The sequence below is a fragment of the Mus caroli genome, chromosome 13 (assembly GCF_900094665.2).
Source record: "Mus caroli chromosome 13, CAROLI_EIJ_v1.1, whole genome shotgun sequence".
NCBI lineage: Eukaryota > Metazoa > Chordata > Mammalia > Rodentia > Muridae > Mus > Mus caroli.
In genome coordinates this window covers 36,312,513-36,336,057 of record NC_034582.1, presented here as the reverse complement: position 1 = coordinate 36,336,057, position 23,545 = coordinate 36,312,513, and the positions used below count along the sequence as shown (strand labels likewise).

Genomic DNA, 23,545 nt, shown 5'->3' with positions numbered 1-23,545 from the left:
GGAGCTCAGCCACCCCCATTTTCATGGATCCACTTCCCAATATGGCTTTTAAGGACCTCTGTCAAGCCTCTGTCAGACCTAACAGACTCCACAGGTTACCTCACCTGGGTAGTATGGCTGTAAATGAGATCTGAAAACTGGACTCGAAGTGGCAAAAGAATTGTTTCTGACTAAACCTGAGCCTGGATCTTCCCTCAAGCTGGATGAGGCTGGCCTAAGTTGAGGCATTTGGGCAAACATTTATTGATTATGGGTTATGAACCAGCAACTCTGAATTAGCAAACAATGAATACAAGAGAAAGGTGTTGTTGCTGCTTATATTGACTCATGATTTTTTGTTTTGTTTTGTTTTTAATACAGAGGTTCTCCATGTATCCCCCAAATGTCCTGAAACTCCCTCTGTAGACCGTGCCAGCCTCACACTCAAGAGATCCACCTGCCTCTGTCTCCTGAGTGCTGGGGTTAAATTCATGCTATGCCTGACTTCCATAACTATTCTTAAAATTGAATATCATAGGAATAAGAAAGAATAATACATGGAGAACCTACTTTTTAACCCTAAAGCCAAGTATATGAGAAGTCTTAGATCAACCCTCAGGATTATAGGGGTCATATGGATATCATATGTTTGCAAGAAAGCCAGGTATTATACAAGGATTAATAGATCTCTAGCAATGGCCTTCAGGGAAAGAGATGCAAGTGTTGTAGGTGTGACCTGCCACAGATCAGCATATGCACTTACAGTCAGGCCTCGAGGGTCTGTGTATTGCTCATAATGGGGCCATGGTCACCTGACCCCCCCTATAAGCCTTAAGCACTTAATTACTGCAAGGTATCGGCTGCAGATAAAGATGTAGTGAGAACCACTAATAGCCGCTCAGTCTCTCGGTGGTGCCTGCTGGTCTCACCCTAAAACCAGGACTCCATTCAGGAACCAGTGTCACCACTGCTGGACATCAGAACGACTCGTTCCACAGCACTTTACAGATCGTGCTCAGTGGAGCCCTTACCATCCTCCTTGCTGCCCTTTGAAATTCCTGAGTTAGCCCCTTTGGCTCCATTTTCACAAATGACCACAGAACCTGCTCCCCACTGCCACCCAGCCACTCTGTTCTTGCTGAGTAGCCCCAAATTGGTTTTTTTTTTGTTTTTTTCAAGAGAAAGACTCCGTTGCTTCTGTTATTGACCATATTTTTCTAAGCAGTTTGGCACTACTAAATATCCAATGAATTATAAGTGTCACCCTCTGTATTAGATCGAAAGAGCCAAAAGAGCAGAACTGGTCTGTCATGTTCTCCACCCTCCCTCATGCACTGGCACATGGTATATACACAGTCAGTGTTTGCTAACTAACTTCTTAAAAACATTGCTGAGGCAAGAAATCGGTATGTAACAATGTAGCATTACATGTCAAACTGCATGTCTGCCTCTCCCTAGTTGGCAAATGATGTCCAATGGAGGCCCATCCACTCATAATTTACAATTCTAGGATGAACCTGTTTCCTGGAATATTTGTCTTAGAAACTTGAATTAAAATAGTTAATTGAAGAATTGTGGATATATTCACTTTAGGGAAAATACCTGCCCAGGGCTAGTGAAGTCATGGAGGAGAACCTAAAATCCCCACTTTTCTAAACCAGCATTATCTCTAATTACACTCTACGAGTTTGTCCTTATACCCCCAGATAAGTGTGCTGTCCTCAAGGAAACTTCTCTTTGGAATAGACAGAGACCATTGTAAAAAATTACAGAAAGCCACATCCAATCAAAATTCACAGATGTGGAGCCCAGTTCCAGTGGCTACATCTACAACACAACTCCCACACCTAAAGCTCAGGAGACATTGTGGAAGAGGGGGCGGAAGGACTGTAAGAGGCAGAGCACCAAGGGGTCTCCTAGGAATGTCAGAAGCTACACCCATCCATAAAGTCTCACCAGCATGGCTGCCTAATCATGAGCTGAGCAAAGCCATCCACAGACATGCCAAAAGTGGGTCAGGGGGTCAGGCAGACAACCTTGAGGCCTCAACCAAAGAACTAAGGCGACTGAGGATTGTTGAGAGGGGAGAAATGGCCTTCTTCAGGGAAAAGTACACCAACTGGTTATGCCATACCAAATGATCAGGCCCACATACATACATAGGAGTAACAGTATGCAGCCTGAGAGTGTGGAACACACACATGCTCACGTGTATATATGTGCATGCAACAATTAACAGTGAGAAAGAGGTCATGAATTTGAAAGAGTAAAGGAGGGAATATTGGAGGATTTGAATAGAGAGAAACCATTCCATTATATGCCAAACACACACACACACACACACACACACACACAGTTCCATTATAATACCAAAAATAAAAGGAAAAAAAAAAACCAAACAAACAAAAACATGGGTTTTTCCCCCTGAAATCTAGAGTAAAGTTCTAGATGATTCAAGGTATCCTATAAGGTATAAAATGCAGTTTAATCAGAGTGCCATTTTTTTTGTTAAAATATTTAAATATATAAATAGAAGGGTTCTTTGTTTGTTTTTGGTTTCTCTGTGTAGCCATAGGTGTCGTAGAATTTGCTTTGTAGACTAGTCTAGCCCAAAACTTACAGCGATCTACCTGCCTGTGCCACCCAAGTTCTGCCTTTATAATATATGCCTGCCTTTATAAATAGAAAAACTTTAAGACCCCAAAAATACCCATTTAAGATAGTTGCCATGGCTGCATTAACCAAATAATTAGAATATTCATAAGCTCTTCTTTATTGAACAACACTTATGGACACCATGTGCACTACAGTGTAGCTTCCCAATCTTTCTCCCTCACCTTTCCTTTTGTATGTATGATGTATGTCCATGTATGTGCAGGTGCAGGTGCAGGTGCCTGTGTGTGCACATGTGGAGCCCAGGACCAACTTAGGGTGCCATTCTCTCTCTCTCTCTCTCTCTCTCTCTGTATGTATGTATGTATTATGTATGTATGTATGTATGTATATAATGTATATATGTAAGTATATCTAGGCTGCATGGAAGCATGCATCTTCCCTCAAGCTCAAGTTCATACTCTACTGCTTTGTTCCTCTCAGGTGTGAACCCCAAGAATGTGTCTTTGGTAGCTGGAGGCAAGGATATAAATTCACACTCTTGGAATAATCAGCTATTTCCTAAGTCGCTGGGATCCATGGGGGCGGACCTTTCCTTCAAGAGGAGTAACGCAGGTAACAGATTCCAGTCACCTACCTATCAGTTGTCTGATGTTTGGTTGTAAATATACCACCGGCATGTCATCCTGTGGAGATCTGTGTGGCCCTAGAGGAGACATGGATCCCACAAAAATTATCTGAAAAAAATTCTTGAGCACAGATATTTTTCAGTTTGTCAGCCCCTCATCTGCCACCAAGGTCCTTCCTAAGTGGCTCTGCCTTCTTAGAAAGCCTACCTTCAGTTTTCCCACCTCCCAAGCATAAAGGACTTCTCATTCACTAAGTTGACTCCAAGCATAAACTTGCCCAAGGTGTCAGTCAAAGGGACCGTTGGATACATTGAGAGCTGCTGGAAAGACCAAGCGTTTCAGGCCAACATGGGCTACACGCAAAGGCTGCATTAACTCATACCACAAAGTCAAGGGATTTCCAGGGTTTAGCATTTAGAAGACTAAAAGAGGATCTCATTGAACTGTGTGCTGACAGTAAATTCAAAAGGGTTGTCATAAATTACTACATGCGTGTGCAGAGAATAGTAAGAAAATAATTCTCAGGCAAGTAGTCACATTGATAACGGTTTCCCAGGCTTCTGTCTACACAAATGGAAGTCAAAACAAGAACACTCTAGCTGAGCCTCAGAAACTCCTGTGCCAAACACTCACCGGCTGGCACATAGACAGCTTGACAGGACTCACCCCGTTAGACTGTGCTCCCAACAATACCTACCTTCCATGCCTGGTAATCAAAATGTATAATATTTATCCTTTTTATTAGTCACATGCAACGAATCATGATAAGTTAGTAATATTGGAAATCGTACTTACTGTGGTTACAGAAACCTACATTTCTTTCCCTAACAGACACAGTTTTTGAGTGATGGGTTTATAGTTTTAAGCCTTAAGTTCTATTTGCATAAAATTTGGGAGTTTGAGTATAATGTAGGGGTAAGGGATGAATGTGAAATGTTCACCCATGTAAAGGTGCTAGTTCATGTGCTCTTCCACCCACACTGACAGACTCTTACTCATAATGACATTCAGATCCCATTGAAAAGACAGATAAATTAGGGGGTTTTTTGTTTTTTTTTTAAATTTATTTTTTATTAGGTATTTTCCTCGTTTACATTTTCAATGCTATCCCAAAAGTCCCCCATACCCCCCCCCCCAACCCCCTACCCACCCACTCCCCCTTTTTGGCCCTAGGGTTCCCCTGTACTGCGGCATATAAAGTTTGCAAGTCCAATGGGCCTCTCTTTGCAGTGATGGCCGACTAGGCCATCTTTTGATACATATGCAGCTAGAAACAAGAGCTCCGGGGTACTGGTTAGTTCATATTGTTGTTCCACCTATAGGGTTGCAGTTCCCTTAAGCTCCTTGGGTANTTTCTCTAGCTCCTCCATTGGGGGCCGTGTGATCCATCCAATATCTTACTGTGAGCATCCACTTCTGTGTTTGCCAGGCCCCAGCATAGTCTCACAAGAGACAGCTATATCTGGGTCCTTTCAGCAAAATCTTGCTAGTGTATGCAATGGTGTCAGCGTTTGGAAGCTGATTATGGGATGGATCCCTGCATATGGCAATCACTAGATGGTCCATCCTTTTGTCACAGCTCCAAAATTTGTCGATAAATTAGTTTTATAACATCTATAATGATGATGAAAAATTTTAGATTTCAGTTGAGAACTGTGTGAAGCATTAAGTTATTAAAAATGTGAGTACTGGGTTGGACGGACTTGGTGGTGGCAGTTACAGTGCATGTGCCATCCAGTAAGCTCTCTGACACCATGTCCACATCCTGGATTTGCTCGTATAAAACCCAACTCTCACTCTAAACGCAGTAGGGAGGAGCTTATTCTTGAGCCATGTATGAGTAACCATGGCTGGGAATTCAGGTTGCCTGGTAACACATTCCAAGCTAAAAGTGGGTACATGAGGTTTATCAATTATGGGGAAAAAATTCATACTTCAAGGCATTTGTCAAGTGCATTGGAGGGACCACAGTGTGCGTGCGTGCGTGTGTGTGTGTGTGTGTGTGTGTGTGTGTGTCTTGGGAGGTGAGAGATGGCTCTGCAATAGGTCTCATCACATCTTAGCTGTTGGGTTGGTCGACACTTGCGATCTGATAAGAATACATTTTATGGGTTTTGTTAAATGCAAAGGATGTAAGGTCAGATACTAGAAGTGGGCAATAAATAGCTTGCTTGTTTGTTTGTTTTTCCAGACAGGGTTTCTCTGTACAGCCCTGGCTATCCTGGAACTCACTCTGTAGACCAGGCTGGCCTTGAACTCAGAAATCCACCTGCCTCTGCCTCCCGAGTGCTGGGATTAAAGGCGTGTGCCGCCACCACCACCTGGCTTAGCGTATAGACTTCACACAAGTTCTTCAACCCCTCTGAGAACTCAGCTTGCCCATTTACCAAGACTGGAGCACCAAACTACACTTCCGTAATCTGTTCATTTTGTCTCAGCTGTTTCTAGATAATACTCCCAGAGGTCGCCAGTTATGCAGACTGGTTCAAATGGCAGCACCATAGCTTTAAGTGTTGTAACTTACAGTCAGCATGACAGGGAAGCTGTGCCAACACCTGGAGACATTTCTCATTGTAGAGCTCCTTCTGGATCTTTCTACTAACCATCTAACTCCTCTCCCCTCTGCCCGACCCTAACACTCTCCCTGCGGCTCTGCCTCTCACGTGCCTTCTTTTAGAAGACAGCATAATTAAACCGATTGAAAACCTGTCATGCACTGGGAAGTCTGCCGAGCAGCTAGAGGACCCACAAGGTAAAGTCTGGGCTCTGGAAAGGAGCTGCTTGCGTTGGCTCACTCGTTCTCTTCCCAGCCTCAGCCTCAGTCCTCTCACTGAAGGCCAGGGTGACCTGCTTTGGAGTCAAGGCAGGGCTGGTGGGAAGAGCGACTTTTCATGGCAATCTATAGCACTGTCCTTCCTTCCTTGGGAAATGTTCTACGCCTATCTTCATAATTATGCTGTGAATTAGTTATGACAACTTCTAGAAATCATACACACAAACAAAACATTCTACGGAAAGTAAGGAATCGGTTCTTGCTTTGTGATCAATATTCCTAGGATTTTGAGAAAACAAAAATCTGATGCTCCTGTCTTACATATTCCCAGTCACTGAAATGAAAGCCGATATTAAAGGCAGTGGTGTATTTTCTGGGGGAGCGACGTTAGTGGTTTCCACATCAAAGCCAACGACCAGCTTTCAGCCTAAAACTCTGCAGCAAACAAGCACCTCAAGGAATAAGCCAAAATCATTGGACGTGATTGCCAGTTCCTTTTATTCTTAGTGAAGTCATTTGGCAATAGGACAGCATCATATCTACAGCTGCCTAGTGAATAACCAACCTCTAATACCTTTACTTATTTAAGCCAGTTTCTATCTATAGGGTGAGAGAACTAATAGTAGAAATGACAGAGTTATCATAGCTATGCCTAGCACTTCTGTCCTTCAGTAGTTACTGCGTTTACCATGGAGAAGAGAAGGTGGAACAAGGAAGAAGATACTCTAAAGTGGCCACTGGATATGATCACGACTTTGAACTTCTTTCCAAGACTTTTGAGGCTCAGCCTGTTTAGTGTACATGAAGCCTCAGGTTCAAGTCCCAGCACTGCATAAACCAGGTGTGGTGGCTCACACCTGTAATCCCAGCACCCAGGAGACCAGAAGCAGGAGAATCAGGAGTTCAAGGCCACCCTCAGCTAAATAGTTTCAGACTAGCCTTTTGAAGTAACAGGTGGATTAATGATTCACGGTGAATACTGAGGCGAGAAGGCCAGTCAGAGCAGAGCAGGCCGCTGTTCTTGCATAAATACATTAGTGTTAAGAGTTGCACAGATGTGACCGTTACAGGATACCACATCCTCCAATGTCTAGTGATGATGCTACTCTCACCTTTGTTGTTTCAAGAGCGAGCAAGCATTTGTCCTTAGCCCCAGGGGAGAGAAGGAACCGGTGGAAAGTACACTTCATCCCTAACTGTCCGCTGACAAAAACAGGATGGGTTTGAAAACTCGCAAAGGCACCCAGAGCCCTGTGCACTCTCACTAACAAGCCTGCCTTGCCCCCAATAGTGAGGTTTGCTTATGGCTTGCTTATGGCTTGTGGGGAGCCTCTGCTTCCATCCCATAACCCCCTCCTCATTTACTAGGCTTTGTCCCAGCATGTCTGGGAGTCACTGAAGCAGCTCCTGCTGTGTCCTGCTCCCCACTTAGGAACCATATCCCCAAGGTCAGAGCTGAGCATGTCAGATCTCTCCGCCTCCCTAGCCATTCCTTTGCTGTGCTTCTGTGCCTGCCCGAGTATCTTCTCCCTCACAGAGCTCTGCGCCTTCCTTTCTTGATGCTGATGCTCCTTGGGGTCTGTTCTGGGGCCCATCCATGTTCCTGGGTCCTTCTGTGTTATCCCCTCCAAGCCAACCAACTTCCGCACCCCGACCTGAATATCCTCTACACCCCCTCCCCACAAACCTGATTCTTCTCCCATACTGCTGCCTAAAGCATGCCATCCAGTCACCTAGGCTACAAATACAGAGGATGTATTGCTTCTTCTGTAAACCTGTCTGGTCTGTCTCCAGCCCTGTATCTGCTTGCTTCCAACCATAATCTCGCATTTTCAATACAGTAGTGACCTCATGACTGGTTCTGCCTTAGATCTCCCATCAGCCCATCCTGTACTGCCTTCAGACTGATCTTTGCTAACAGTGACGCTGGTGAAGCTCACAACGATGAGAATTATTGACTGCCAGAGTCTATGAAAGAGCTTTCCTCTGAGTTCAGAACCTAAAACCCCTAAGGTAGCGAGACAAGTACAAACGTAAGCACACACACACACACACAGTAGTAGTATCATCAAAAAGCCTAGTTTATCCAGGGTTTAGATACTGGCTCGATTCTTATCAACTGTGGGAGCTTAGGCAAATGACTCACTATCACAGAACCCAGGGGTATGAAATAGCACTTTTGGGCTGCCCAGGGACTGAGTGAGAGCTTCTATGACTGGTAGCATCCTGCCTAGACCACCGCAGCTCCTAGCACAGCATTTCAGTCACTCTACAGTACCTTAAAAGGCCCCCTTCTGACTGAAACTCCCAATGCATTAGCAGGAAACCTTGGGAGCTACACCACTTACAACCAGACGGGATACATGCCTTCCTTTCTCAAGAAAGAAGTGGGATCAGCTGGCCAGAGGATCCAATTGGCACCTCTTGGTTCGTCGGCTTCGGGTAAGAGTGATCCCCTGATACGGTCTGAGATTTCTTACTAGAAGAGGCTTTCCCTTCTAAGATGATAAGGTCGATTTCCTTGAAGGAAGACTTAAATTACAAATCACATTATCAACAGTTCCAAGTGGGTCCCCTCCCACAATGGTTTCTGCCTGGTGTTTGGCCCCAGGACAGGCCCCCAGGAGCATCAACATTGAGAAAGGATGGCACACCCCCAGAGGAGAGAAGTGTATAGTGAAGGGCAATGGGGAGACCCAGAAGTTCAGCACAGGAACAGTTAGTGAGGCAGAGAGGCCTGAAGTGGCCAGCCCTGCCTTGGGGACATGACTACCTGATCAGCAGCAGGACATCTGATAGGCTGTGACAAAAACAGAGTTTGTACATCTACTGATTTCAAGAACTTTCTTGAGTGAATGGCACAGTTAGCATCTGTCCACATGGGCAAGCACGTTATATACAATCAGTTTTTAGGGAGCCTCAAAAGTTTTAGACCAGTCTTTCAATGAGTCATTTACCGCGACTCAAAATCCATGTTTAATATGAAAAACAAAACGTGATGTTTAGAAATAGTTCTCTCTCTGGGCACTCACTTTCAGGTACTGAGAGCGGACCTTTTTACCTAAAAAACAAAACAAAACAAAACAAAAAAACTACTAAAGGCTTTTCTGTCTCAAATCTGTGAGATTAGCATACATATGCCTGCTTTCAGTTTTTAAGCAAATGGCTCTCATAACTGCACCTCTCCGTTTACTCTGCTTATCAGATCTCCCTCTAACTGTGATAGGAGGAGAGGCAAAAAACAAAAACAAAAACAAAAACCGAAAAATAAGTAAATATTGCTCACTCTCAAGACCAGGGGCAGTGGTTTATGTAAACAGCCACCTGCAGAAGCCACAGAGACACCGCTGGGTGATTTTCATTCACCTAGATAGAGAGGACAGCCACAGGTCCAGGGAATGATTCCATCCAAGTTGAGCTTGGTGAGTTTACTGGGGGTAACCCTGGCACGTGGACTGTTGAAAAGCCCACCCCAAGCATGGACGACAAGTCACAAAAGCTGTATCACTAGGTCTCCTGCAGAACTTGCAGGTAGCTATAGGACCAGTTTCCTCCCACCCCCGACCCCAAGTTCTCAGCAACTATTTGTTGCTTAGCTGGCCTCTGGGAAGGGCCTGTGTGTGATTCAGTTTCCAGAGCCTATAGTGTCTTATACAATTATTGTGTTCCCTCAGCCTCTCCGAGCCTCCTCTCCCACTCTGTACTCCACTCAGGGCTCTATTTGGACCTGAGACCAACTATGTTAGCTCACCACCTGACATTTTCATATTCCGACAGTTATGCCTTACTGGCTATTCCTAGAAAATGCAGTGCCTTTACTGGCCTATCAAGACACACAGCCCTGACCTTCATTAGGTAACTTACTCTCTTGGAGCCCAGGAAGGCAAGTATGAAGCCACCTGCCAGACTACTGACAGAATGTGCCCACCCCTCCCTCTAGCCCCCAAATACTCTATAATCGAAGTCAGGGTGCAAGTCTGGGAAACCAGACCAAGCAAACACATTATTCTGTGGATGGTACAAACTGCTCAGGTGCATCTCAGCAGTGTTGCTGACTTTTACTCCAGGAGCATCAGTGGCTGCCCAGCGTGAAAAGACAGATGAAGCTCAGTGCAAGGACTGGTATCTTCCTCACATAGGCTCCCCATGAAACCTGGCTCTCAGGGTGAAGAGGGGGGGACCTGAAGAAGACATGCCTCCTGGTTGGTTTACCCCCAGTTAACTGTCTAACTAAGAGCCACAGTATGTGAACGACATGGAAAAGTCTAGTAAATGCCCACATAATGGTTTATGCCTTTGTCATTGGAGATCATTAAGCAGTTGCAGCTTGTTCAAATATCAAACGCTTAGCAGATTTTATCTGTCTCTCAAGTCATATTAACCCACTAACACTGGACTAGCCTCTAACTAATCTTTACACGGTAAAGATAAAAATAAACTCTGTGATTAAAGGTTTGGGCTCCTTTAAACACTACCCATTGGAGCTAGAGAGATGTTCATTGGTTGAGAGCACTTGTTGATCTTGAAGATGACCCAAGTTCAGTTTGCATCACCCACGTGATGCTCATAACTGCCTGTAGCTTGGGTTCCAGGGATTCTGATGCCCTCTTCTGACCTCTCTGGGCATTGCACACACATGGTACATACACACATATGCAGGCAAAACCCCTGATACACATAAAACAGAAAACAAATCTTTTCTTTTTTTTAAAGATTACTCTTCAAGGGTTGATGTGCTCACCCATGGTTTTTCCAATAAAAAGATGAAGCTTGTGACTATAGCTGGGCTGTGGTTCACTGATAGAGCTCTTGTCTGGGTGCACAATACCTAACTTCTGTTCCTAGGACTAAAGAAGGGAAAGGCAGGGAGGGAGGGAGGCAGGGAGAGAGGGAGGGGGAAAAAAGAGAAAAGAAAACAAGAGAAAATAAAAGGGGACAGCTAGATGTGATAGTACAAACTTTTGATCCCAGAACGCAGGAGGCAGAGGCAGAGGCAGAGGCAGGCAGATCTCTGGGAGCTCCAAGACAACCTGGTCTATGAAGCAAGTTCCAAGCTAGCCTGACCTATATAGTGGCATCTCAAAAAATATTTTTTAAAAGAGAAATTTAAGTTCTCCAAAGCACATTTTCGCTTGTAAAAGAGGAAGGACTACAGAACCTCATATGTATAGCTCCGTGAAGCCAGAGTTCCACAACGTTCCAAGTGTGTCTTTAGTATTGGTGCCGTGCTTCATTGTTCTTCGGGATATAAGCAGGTATGAGACTAGTCCCCGCCACACTGAGTGCTAGTCGCCGACTGAAGAACCACACACGTGTCCTGGTTGGTTTACCCCCAGTTATCTAACTAACTAAGAGCCGCAGTATGTGAACGGCATGGAAAATTCTCATAAATGCCCACATAATATTCCTCTAGAGGTTTGGGTTGACACAGATGATGGGCAACACCTGAAGTCAGCACTGGGAGAGCAAAGGTGAGCTGAGCCTGACTGGGGCCAGCCTGGGCTACATAGTGAGTTCCAGACCAGTCTGAGCTACATAGCAAGAACTTGCCTCAGAAAACAGAAAGCCACCAGGTCCTCAAACTAAATATAAACCTTCACATTTGCTCCACAGCTTTCAAAGGCAAATCCAAATTTCTCTACAAAATGAAGATGAATTGCTTTATTTTGAACGTAATAATCAAATACATGAAATTCTGATCTCTTTCAGACTATTCCTGGAGCACAAAAACTGGACGAGGCCAGTTTTCGGGACGAACTTACAACCCCACAGCCAAAAATCTCAATATTGTGAACCGCACACAGCCAGTCCCCTCGGTACACGGGAGGACAGACTGGGTGGCTAAGTACGGAGGCCACCGGTAGGAGAGGTGGAAGCCCTGACGCATTGCTCCGTAGAGGACGATCAAGCCCCTTGATCCCGGGAGCCCTACAGAGTCTATTTCTACCGAGTTCCACAAGACGCACACAACTGCGGGCGCCTCGAAGAGAGGAGGTCAGCTCCCGATCTCTTCCTTTTCCGGAAATGCAATGCATTTTCTTAACTTGTGGCCAGCAGTGCTGCCGCGGCACCGTGCTGAGACTTTTTGAGAGGGACTTTAAAAAGTATTGAATAAATTATTTGCCAAAGTATCAAGTATTTGGCCTACCAATTCCTAGATAAGTACACAGGCTTTTAGAGAACAACTCTGGGAAGTTGCGTAGTAGCCTAAGCTGTTGAGGTTCTGGTGCCCCGCAGGGGCCGGACCTATTTGCCTCTGCTCGCTTTTCATAGTGGGGAGGCTGGGGCTGAGTTACTGGGCTGACTCGGCAGAGTGTCTACTCTCCCACCTTGGCAATGTCAGAAAGATGTAACTACCTTTCGGTTTTCCACATTTGAAACTGAGATCTGTGGTGCATCTAAGCGGGGTATCTTTCTTAGACGCAAACCTCTCTCCAGTCTCTATCAGAGTATGCCCGTCTCGTTTCAGTCCTGTTGTTGGACCTTGACCAAACTGGGAACTCACGATGACTATCTGACTCTAGCTCCGTGAGTTCCACATTAATCACCAGGGTTCTCTTGTCGGCTCAGCTTTAAGGACACGCTTGAAACCGTATCTGATGCTTGGCCATCTGACTCTCCCAACTCCTGTTCCCGTGTGTTCCTACCCGACACAAAGGTGAAACGTGCCAGCTGCTCCTCAGGCAAACCCTTGCTGCTGCCGGTCACTGACTAGCCTCCGACCCTCACATTAGAGCCGCAGGGCAAATGTACTCAGTTGCCACAGCAGAGTTTCATGCAGTTCGTTGTTCCTACTTTTATACCAAAAAAAAAAAAAGTTTTTAAATAAATATTTTAAAGTTAGGACTACTTTAAACCTGCCACTCGCTGGGCTGGGCATGATTAGTACTGTATATATATATTTTTGAAAGAATAATGTTATCGCCTGCTGATATTTTTATGTATTTATGGCTATGTAACAGATGCTGATGGAACCCGCATCATCTTGTGGGCACTGCCCCAAAAGCACATTATCAAATCCTGTATTTTTGTATAGAAGATATAGCTGTTCATATTTTACATGTTTTAAAATGTTAAAACTTGAAATAGTAATTTATCCCAGTCCTAGTGGTTATCTGTATGTGTACAAGTTTATTGTCTCAAAGCTAATAAAAAAAATTCCTTGGTGTTTCTGAGAAACATGGACTCTGAATAGATATATGGTTAACTAATGTGTTTTTTCTGTCATTAAACTTTATATTCAGTTGCCCATTTCGTTGTGGTTGTTTTTTTTTCACTCAGCATACAGTGTGTCCTTGTGGCTCTCCTCTTCCCATCCCCCACCCCTTTGCTGCTCTTCCGACTTCTTTCCCTGTTGTGCCCCATGTGTCCTTCTGCCCACTCCCATCCTCCCTTATCACCGACTAGGATCCTCTCTGGGTCTCCTTTCTAGGTCTGTAGACTTCACCTAGCCTTATCCTTTTTGCACACATGCATGTATACATTACAGGCCAGGAGCCACACTGGAGCTAGGACATGCCATTTCAGCCTGTGTTTGGACCCCCTTCCTTGATCCTGTACTTCAGACCCATCCATTCTCCTGAAATTTTCATTGTTTTGTTATAACTGGATAACTTTCCATTTCATGTCTCAAGCCTGTTTTCATTATCCGTTCCTTTGTTGATGGATGTCTGAGCTGGTTGCGGTCCCTTTAGAAGGGCTAAATACGTGTGCAAGTCTCTGACGGGGTGGATCCTTTCCAGCGGATGTTGCTTTGTTTTGTGGCAGTATCAGGTTGCTATAAGTTCCCATGTAGGCAGCCTTTCGCCCTCCCTCAGCTTTCCCTATTACCAACATCGTGCATTGCTATAGTGCCTCTCTTCCTCCCTCCCTCCCTCTCCTTTCCCTCTTCCTCTTTCCCCCTCCTATGCTGGAGATGGAACACAGGACTTTACACATGCTAAGGAAGTGCCCTGCCACTAAGCCACACTGCCAGCCCCTAGAATCTATAATGTTTAACTGTCCTATCTAGAATGTCCCCTAGCTTGAGTCACAGTATGTTACCCTTTCAGTCTGTGTCTGAGCTCCTTAGCTTCCTTTGCATTTATCTCTGAATCATATATTGTTGTCACTTACTAAAGGACATCAATTCCATATCTGGGCAGGGGAATTGCAAGTTCAAGTCCTGCCTGGGACATAAATCCAAAGCCATCCTGGACATTTGTCAAGACCCTACTTCAAACTCAGTACAAGCAGAGCTGGGTACAGCTCAGTGGTAGAGTGCTTGCCTTGTGTACTCAAAACTTGGGATCCAACACCAGTGCCACTAAATGATGAAGAATAATGTCTTCTCTGCCTTCTTTCCAACAAGACCAACATGGACAGGGTGTGTTTTAGCTCACAGGTCTGGAGGTAGCGGCCCAAACCCCAGCTTTGCAACTCTAGGTTGGGTGGTGGAGATGGGGGAGTGGTAGCACACTTGCCTAACATGTCTGAGGCTCAGGGTTCGAAGCTCAGCACTGCTAAAATCCAAAGAGCAAAATGATGTGAAATAAACAAGCATACATCTATAGCTAAGGTGTGGTTGGCATGCAAGACCCTGCTTTCAATCCTCAACACCATAAATGATACTCAAGCTGGAAATGGTGACATACACCTGTGGTACTAGGTACCTGGAAGACAAAAGCAGGAGAATTACTTGAGCTTAATTGTACACAACCAGCCTGGTCAACATGGCATAACCACATCTCAGAATAATCAATCACTTAAACCCAGTTCTCCAAAGAATGGAGCCAACACACACCACTCAATTGTAAATGGATTATTATATTATTATTTTATTTATGCCATGAATTTGAAACAACTACACGTGGAAGGCAATCAGTGTGACAAGGCGCTATAGAATCACCTTAGATCTAATCAAAGTAATTGCATGACAGCCCCAGCAAGCTCCTGTCCTTTCACTACAGCAGTCAGGAGGAAAGCTCTGGGGCCTCAGATGAGAAAATGAGTCGGCGCTCCGTTATAGAAACGTGCAGTCCAGAATACAGTGCCCTGCTCAGTTGCACAGAATCTTGGGCATTTTAATTCAAGAATGCTAAGTCCTGGGCAGTTGTGCACACCTATAATACCAGCACTCAGGAAAATGAAGAATTGGGAGTTCAAGGTCACCCTAGGGTACATAACAAGATCCTTCCCTAAAAAAAAAAAAAAAGACATGAATGTCAAGAGAGTTCCTATCTATGGTATAAACATCACTGTATTAAAGGGTGAACTGGATGGGAGGCACACCTATAATCCCTAGCACTTGAGAGGTAGTGAGCAGAGACAGGCAGCTCAAGCTTACAAAGAGAAACTACTTGAATACATGAAGCCCGCTTTTAAGGTGATGCCAAGTCCCTGTTTTTATTACACAGGCCTATCTTAGGAATTCTCAAAGGGTTTTGTGTGTGTGTTTGTTTTGGTTTTAGTTTTTTTGAGACACAGTTTCACATAGCACAGGTTAGCTTCAAACTTACAAAACTGAATATAACCCTGAACTCCTGACTTCTGCTTCTGCATCTAAAATACTAGGATTAGAGCCATGCGTCCTACAAACCATGTCTCAAGCTACATCGCAGACACCTCTGACAAAGACGACGCCAGAGAAGTGGTCTTAATAGAAAACTTTATTTCCACTGATAATGTCACTGTAACATAATTTCATAGCAGACCTGTGCAAAAGATCCCACATCACCAATATCTCCAAGAGATTTCACACACTTCTGGGCAGGGCATACAGCTCTGCCCCCCACCCCCACCCCGTGTTGACAGTCACCATTGTACCCCTTTATCTGTGAGTACAGAAAGGCGAGGCATCATAACGAAGCCGCCTGAAGGCAGCGTGAGCTGAAGTCGGACGCTCGCCGCCTCTGAATGGCCACCACAGCAACAGCACATGGTTGCCTCAGTGTGCTCAGGGTGGGTCTTTGAAAAATGTCCCACTATGTAAATATGCTGCACTTCTCTCTTCAACATTGTAATGTGGTGGTCTGGAGAGCTTCAAGTCTTCACGAGCCCTCGAGGGGTTACGGCTGTTAGGGATGAGGTGAACTCAACAGACTAATTCCAACTTTGGCAACCATCAGCAAACTGTTTAAAGGGGGGGAAAAGTCGTCAGGAAAAGTACATAACAGGTCGCTTTTTATTTTAAGGAGCAAAGTGTGCAGGTGGCTCACAACTGTGTGTGAGAAGTGCTAAAGCAGAACACCCCTCCCCCACCCCTCCATCCCTGAGGAGGCATAGAAAAACTATGGCAAGTCTTAACAGTGGCACATGGAACTCCTAAGCCAATGCCAATAACTAGGAAGGGTGAAGGAAGGGCAAGAGAGACCAACACCCTAGGGGCCACAGTGCTGATTCATGGCAGGTCTCTCGCCTCCTAGGAAGGATGAAGGAAGGGCAAGANACACCCTAGGGGCCACAGTGCTGATTCATGGCAGGTCTCTCGCCTCCTAGGAAGGATGAAGGAAGGGCAAGAGAGACCAACACCCTAGGGGCCACGGTGCTGATTGATGGCAGGTCTCTCGCCTCCTATTTAGTGGTTGTGACCTTGATCTATGAAAACTTTGTTTCCAGTGTAAAAGGCTTTGATCAACAGCATAACCATAGCAATGACAAGCAGGGATCTACTTCCTTGAGACAGGTTTGTTTTTGTTTTGTTTTGTTTTGTTTTTTAAATTCTCCTTCCTCCACTATGCATTTATCATACTTAAGAACGTGTCAATTTAAGAGTTTGGTTTAGGGCTGAAGAGATGGCTCAGCAGTTAAGAATACTGGCAAATCTTCCAGAGGTCCTGAGTTCAATTCCCAGCAACCACATGGTGGCTCACAACCATCTGTAATGGGATCTGATGCGCTCTTCTGGTGTGTCTGAAGACAGCTACAGTGGACTCATATAAATATCAAATAAATAAATCTTTTTTTTTTAAGAGTTCGGTTTAGGTTTTAAAATTAAAATTAGAAAATCCAATCAGTAAAAAAATCCCTTTTTAGAAAAACTTTTAATAAAGGACACTCAAGTAACTAAGAAACTGGGAAGCAACGTGGACAGTCTCACACAAGGGCGTGTGACAATGGAGGGACATTTAGGACAGTCCATAGAGCAACCTCAAGACCATGTCTACAGTGAGTGACTCCACTTAGGTACTAAATCAACCACACAGGCTTCTGCAGCCTTTGCTACTTGGGTACAACCTAAAAATGGGAGTTGAAGTCTAGGGTCAGGCACACACCAAAGCAAGCCCATTTCTGACTGTATGACACCTCTTGAGCGAAAACCTAAACAGTGTCCAGGTAAAGAGGGCTTGGAGAGTACCTGGCTCCTGCGATCAACCCTGCAGGCATAAATTTCCCAGAGTTGTAGAATCTCATCCCCATAATGCCGGCCAAGGTCCCAGATGTAGCTGAGAAAGAGAAAAGGCATCCTGATCAGATCCCACACACAGGAGCACAGAAGTGAAGTCCCATCCACCTTTTGAGACCCTGACTCCATCCTGTGAGGGGGAGAACTAAGCTTCACTGCTGCCCACAGTACTCAGGTCTAAGGACAGATACTGGCCAAGTACAGCCCTCCACACTCTGCTATGGCTGACTCTCGTCCCCGGAGGCTGTTTCCAGTGCTTGGTTCTCACATTAGACACTACTTTGGAGTCCGTGGAGTGGACAGATGATCACTAAAGTGGGGCTTTGAAGGCTGCAGCCACGCCAGGTCTCTAATCTTTGTTTCCTGGTCCCTCTCACTATGAACAAACCCTACAACAAGGGGCTGGGACGCGCCCCCCACTGTGCCTCTATCAGGACTGCTCTTTGAAACTGGGAACAGCTGCTCTGCCCGGCTTGTTGTCAGGTGAGGGAACTTATCTCCCCAAGCCCAGTGGCCTCTGTGGCCTCATTTTCAACACTCTGCTGCAAAACCCAGGCTTCAACCATAAATGGTTTCACTTTTTCAAAAAATACCATGCAGTTTCTTTACCCTACTGGTAAAGATAGTATTTTGACAACTACCAAGTGTTTTTGATAGAAAAATGCTGACTATATGTGCTAAGCCAGAGACTTGACTATATTCGACAATAGTCTCCGCCCTTCCAGTGTTTCAAGCCTCAAGATGCAAGCTAGCTTAAAGAATCACACACAAAGTCTAATTTGTGCTACAATAAATGCTACATACATGACCTAACGGGAGCGGGCAATTGATTCAGGAGTATTACAAAGGGTTAACTAAGGAAGCAAAGATTAGCCAGGGTCTGCAATTAAAGTAGGAGTGAATGAGCTGGCGAAATCACTCTCTAGGCTGGGGAACTAGTGCATGCAAAGACCCTGACAGGAGGATGCAGGTCACACTGTCAAGGTCACTGGCCATTTGTGTTAAGAGACCAGACTCTGGCCACGTGAAACAGAGTGAGCTGTGTACAGATACAGGTCCGCGTGAGACTCGGGGAAGCAAACCCCAGCCAAGGGGACAGAAACAGAGACTTAAGTGGACCTACAACGCACGGGAGAGGAAGACATGAGGGAAAGTGTAAGTGGATCCTTCCAGAACCTTCTGAAAGGAAGGGGAAAGCCAGCAGCCGAAGAGGAAGTACGCTCTGAGATCCTTCCTCATGTAAACAAGTCAAAGTTGACCACAGGCTGTCCTGGCTGGTCTGTGTGTCAGCTTGACACAAGCTGGAGTTATCACAGAGAAAGGAACCTCCCTTAGGAAAATGCCTCCATGAGATCCAGCTGTAAGGCATTTTCTCAATTAGTGATCAAGGGTGGGCGGGCCCCTTGTGGGTGGTTCCATTCCCAGGCTTGGGTTCTATGAGAGAGCAAGCCAGGGGAAGCAAGCCAAAAAGGAACATCCCTCCATGGCCTCTGCATCAGCTCCTGCTTCCTGACCTGCTTGAGCTTGAGTCCTGACTTTCTTGGTATGAACAGCAATGTGGAAGTGTAAGCTGAATAAACCCTTTCCTCCCCAAGTGCTTCTTGGTCATGATGTTTGTGCAGGAATAGAAACGCAGACTAAGACACATGTGAACTTCATGTGTGGAGACCCTACACGGGAATACAGATAAACGATAGGCCGGAGACAGTTCACAGTCAGGAGCCAACGCCCTGGTAGAGGGGAGAAAAGGGAGAGGAGCTGGCCTGGAAGCTTCAGTCTGTAAGGGAGACAATGGAGTGGCTGCTGGTCTGTGTGTCTGTCTGTTTCGATCAAGTACCCATGGGATCTCTTGTAGAGAGCAGAATGCTGGGATCAGAGAGGCAGAAGTGGAATGGGAGCCGTTCTAGAGCACAATGAGGAAGCTGTTCAGAAGAACCAGGAACCCAGTGCATCCTCCTTCCTCAGACTGTCTACAGCTGACCTCCCTCCCTACCCCACTGCTGGTGTGCAGAGCCTACTCTGTGACATGGTCGGTGACTTTTAGGAGGGCTAGCTTTGCATGTGTCCTTACACTGTTCGTGTGAAAGGCACAGAGGTACCACACCCCCTGGCCATGGCTAGCACTTGGGTGGAGACCAAGAAAACTGTGTCAGAAAACACCATGATAAGAAGTCATCTTCTTTTCTCCCTTCCAGTGTTCCCTGGGGCACTTTAATCTACAGTTCCAGAGTCCCATGACCTGACTGACCTACCACTGAGCTTAAATGCCTCCCGAAGGCAAGGCCTGCCTGTGTCTTACACAATTAACTGCCTATGAGAGAGATGTCCATCTGGGGAAAAGGCTACATGAGCTCAGGCTTCGTGGGATGTGTGAGACTTCTCTTAAGTTTCAAGCAAGAAGGGGTATGTATGGAACCTCAGTAGGTAACACACACTGTCTCGTCCAGTTTAAAACAAGTCTCGCAGCTGAACAGCAGAGAAGAGAACCTGCCACACACGCCCACCAGAGTCTCACGGGCAAGCAGAACACAGAGGCAGAACCTGAGGCAAACCTACCTAGGAAAACCCACACATTCCTGGGATCCTGAGACAGCTGGTAGGCACCCAGGCCTGCTAGGCCCCCGAAGAAGAGTCCAGCAGCCAGGGACGGCACACTACCTGGGGAGAAGAAAACAGGCATGCGTCCATATTGTGATGTTATAACGTCACATAAAGAACATGCACGACTCCCCTACCCTGCAGAGGAAAGCTGTCAAAGAGAGGCTGTCTTTACAAGGCTTATAGCCAGCGTTCCCAGCATAGGAGAATCTTAGTGTCTACCATAGAAGTCAGGGTCTTATCACCCCAGCCCTCTCTCTCCTTTAGGAGGTGTGGCTCAGTACAGTGCTTGTCTGACTTAGAGGAGACCCTGGCTTGAGCCTGTGTTAAACAGATGATACAGAGTGAGCAGAGACAAGAGATTTCCTACTTGAGGAGCTGAGAGACAACGCGGTGTATGGCAATGGTCGATAACACCCACCCACTAACACCCCTGCCTATCTGTATGTAAAGAGGGGGAAAAAAAATGCCTGGCTCCACTCAGCCAGATAATCAGAGGCCAATGCAGGGTGCACTCGGGGCCTAAAGCAAACTTGAGTCAAGCCATATTAGGCGTCAAGGGCTCTGGGGACCCACATGTCACTGGACTAAAGTGACAATTTTAAGAGTAACAAGAAAGGCTCACCTGCTTTGGCATAGCCAATAATCCCACCGGTAGCAACCAGGGCTGCATAGCCGAAACCAAAATAATGTAAAGGCATCCTGAAAAGGCCAAAGGGAGAAGCCAGTGTCAACCGAGTTTAAAATACAACACACAAAATCACTGGATGGGGCCTGCGGGATGCTTGGCCTTGGTGGCGATGTGCCCCCCACCCCCAGCTCCCCGAGGCTGGCAACTTGAGTTTTGTTACATTACAAGGGACCACATTGCAGAAGATCAACTCCCCGCAACTCCTGAAAATTGTCCTCTGACACCTACAAACGCAACACGGCACAAATGCATCCACACAAAGAAGTAAATGTAATTGCTTAAATCAGCAGCAGGGACAAAAAGGTTGTCGTTTCCAGCAAATCCTGCCAGTGCCCAATCAGAAAGCAGGCTCAGTGACAGAACTAGCCAGTGGCAGAACTGGATTCAAGTCCATGTCCCAGGCCGCTAGTTCAAGGATCATGTCACAACCTACGCTGCCTGCTGGGCAGTGCCAAGCTGGAGGTTCCCGTCATGTGCTCTGGTTTTAGAGGCTCCCAGTGATTCTACTCCGATGCACAGGGCACTTACAATGGGCCACTGTCCTTCTGCATTGTTCAGTCGCTTTGGAGACCACACCAGGCCTGCACCTGTGGAGGAGAGGTCAGAGCAGTCAAGAGACCTCTAGCAATCAGGAAGAAATGAGTTCAAGGTACAGCTCTGGGTGTGATTGCAACTGCCCCTGGACACACACACAGTCACTAGTCGCCCTAGCTCTGCTGTCCAGTGAAGGTAATTAGATAACAAGTAAAACACCTCTGTGAATATTAAGTGTTGTAGAGACACCAAATATTTTTACCACAACCTCCACTATAGCACAAGCCCACCGAAGCGAGCAGGAGTCACGGAGCAGCTCTGGAGCAGCTCACTGTCTCATCAGTTAGTTGATTGCTAAATCAGAAAACAAACGGCCTGTACCTCCATTCTTCTTAGCGTCTCCGAGAAGCATGGTAAAAGCTGCTTTCTCTCCAACGTCCTCCATACTCAGTTTGCAAACTTTTAGAAACCCTTGCACCCAACCCTCGGCTCCTATTAGGCTGGAGCAAGGGACCAGAAAAATGCTCGGGAACCCGAGTCGCAACTGCACTTAGACGTGCTACATCCCTACAAAGTGACTCCAGCTCTCTTACGGAAAAGCCCTCCGTGGCGCGGAAGCAGCGCACGCGCGTTTAGGTTTCCACTCCCGGAACCGCAGTTAGAGAACATTTTAGAGAGGCGGGAAGAGGGCCAGGGAAGCGAGCTCAGCAGAGTGTGCACGGGAGAACCCCGCGCGCCTGCGCGTGCGGAACAATTCCCCCGGTGGTAGAGTCGGCAAAATAAGAACACACCCAACCAACACCGGAGCCGAAGCCCGGAGGCCTGCGCTGGAGGACGAAGGCGCGAGCAGACAGCGAGAAGCCGAGGTCAGGAGCCGGGTGTGCAGACGTCACAGCGTGCGCTGCGTCCTAGCGGGAGGGGTGGGGCCTGGATAGCCGGGAGGAAGCTGAGGTGATTGGCTGGGCGTCATCCTGGGCGGGTCTTGGTTTCCGGCTTGGGAGAGGTGGGGTGGAGGAGCACCAGGTTTGGCTGCAGAGTTTGGGGTCCATACTCCGCTGGTGAGCCAGTTTGATACAAGGAAAATGGGATTAATAAAAGCCATCAGGAAAGGGTACCAGGCTGGTAGAAGAGGCATATCAGCCACAAGTCAAAGCAACTCAAAGTGTTTATGTACTGCCATGTGCCCAGGATAGATCTTAAGTATAGGCATTTAAACAGTGAACCAATCTATTTTTAAGAAATTTTTGCCCTGGGAGAGCCTAAGTATTTACTCCTCAGAAGGTCTTAATTACAAATCAAAGTTCGCCCGGAGGAACCAATGAGTTTATTAAAGTTCCTTACAAAGCATGACTGAGGAGTTTCAGGCAGAAGGGAAGTGACAAATCACGCTGGAAAACCTATACCCAGCGAGAATGATGGCTTACTTATGGCTGTGCAGAGCCCCCTTTCTTAGTCCCTGTCCACCTATAAACTCTTGCCCTTCCTCAAGTCACATGCAACTAGGACAGAATGCATGAAACTGGGTGGAAGGGGTAACGGGCCCCACGACCCTCTCCACTCCTTTTCTAAATGAAGGTGAACAGTCAGGCAATCAGTCAACAAGCCCAACTGGGACCATCTTTTGCAAGCAGGCACAGCTGACCCTCATGAAGATGGCGGCAACCTGGCGCAGATAGTAGTATGGAACTGAATCCCACACGCTCTATCAGAGAAGCACTGTACGTATTGGCCCTCGAGAGCACTGTGGGTCTTCCTGTAGAGGACACATGCAGACAAGGACTTAATTCGGGACTTGCGTGTGATGGCCCTAGTCACATGGACTGTGAATGTTTTGTCTCCTGTATATCATACTTAAACATCTCACCTAATTTTGGTGTCTGTGAATACAGCATCTTGGACTATTTAACATACTCTGTTTTGCCCAGGCTGGCCTGGAACTGCTGGGCTCAAGTGATCCTCTCTCGGGAGCCTCCTGGGTTACTGAGGCTCCAGGCACATGCCATCTGGATTCCTAGTTATCCCAGCCTCATACACTTCTGTCTGTGCACTTCTCAGGAGACCGTTAACTCTTTGCCACTGTGGGTATAACAGTGGCCGACTGCACCAAGATTCCTAGATGCCTGCCAACAGAAGGATCCCGGAAATAAACTAGGACTAGGTAGAAGATACAACTCACTCCTGTAGGCACTAGGGAAAGGTCAAGGCTCCAAGTTGCAATCAAACCACATAGAATTGTTACAAAAGCTTGGACAACCTGGGAGATTCCAGCTAACTGTATCATTGAAGCTCATGTTTTTTTCTAACTTTGTTTTCTTTACACAAGCTCTCCAATTCTCGGAGCTCCT

At 46.3% G+C, this 23,545-nt stretch overlaps 2 protein-coding genes across 6 annotated transcripts in view; one reads left to right on the top strand and one right to left on the bottom strand.

The window, feature by feature from the left end:
• Mak (male germ cell associated kinase) overlaps positions 1 to 13,135 on the top strand; it is a 46,694-nt gene extending 33,559 nt beyond the window's left edge. For 2 of the 5 annotated variants that reach the window (XM_021180902.2, XM_021180903.2), the window contains exons 12-14: positions 3,076 to 3,207; positions 8,314 to 8,436; positions 11,704 to 13,135. In XM_021180902.2, coding sequence (XP_021036561.1) covers positions 3,076 to 3,207; positions 8,314 to 8,436; positions 11,704 to 11,858 — 410 coding nt within the window. In that variant the 3' untranslated portion in view covers positions 11,859 to 13,135. The remainder of the gene's footprint in view (positions 1 to 3,075; positions 3,208 to 8,313; positions 8,437 to 11,703) is intronic. The other 3 variants (XM_021180907.2, XM_021180904.2, XM_021180905.2) reach the window with 3 other exon arrangements.
• A 2,488-nt stretch (positions 13,136 to 15,623) lies between these two features.
• Positions 15,624 to 22,129, bottom strand: Tmem14c (transmembrane protein 14C). Its single transcript, XM_021180288.2, has 6 exons — positions 21,992 to 22,129; positions 21,195 to 21,253; positions 20,601 to 20,677; positions 19,934 to 20,035; positions 17,330 to 17,417; positions 15,624 to 16,104 (listed from the first exon to the last, which is right to left on the bottom strand). Exons 2-6 carry the CDS (start codon positions 21,215 to 21,217, stop codon positions 16,050 to 16,052), a joined length of 345 nt encoding a protein of 114 aa, XP_021035947.1. The 5' UTR covers positions 21,218 to 21,253; positions 21,992 to 22,129; the 3' UTR covers positions 15,624 to 16,049.
• Between the last annotated feature and the right edge of the window lie 1,416 nt (positions 22,130 to 23,545).

Bases quoted from the DNA above. Each gene is read 5' to 3' on its own strand.
- Tmem14c (XM_021180288.2), bottom strand. From the start codon at position 21,217: ATGCAGAAGGACAGTGGCCCATT. The intron at 20,036-20,600 runs GTGAGCCTTTCT...TCTTCTCCCCAG, and splicing joins TATTGGCTATGCCAAAGCAG to GTAGTGTGCCGTCCCTGGCT. The intron at 17,418-19,933 runs GTAGGTTTGCCT...TCTCTTTCTCAG, and splicing joins GAATGTGTGGGTTTTCCTAG to CTACATCTGGGACCTTGGCC.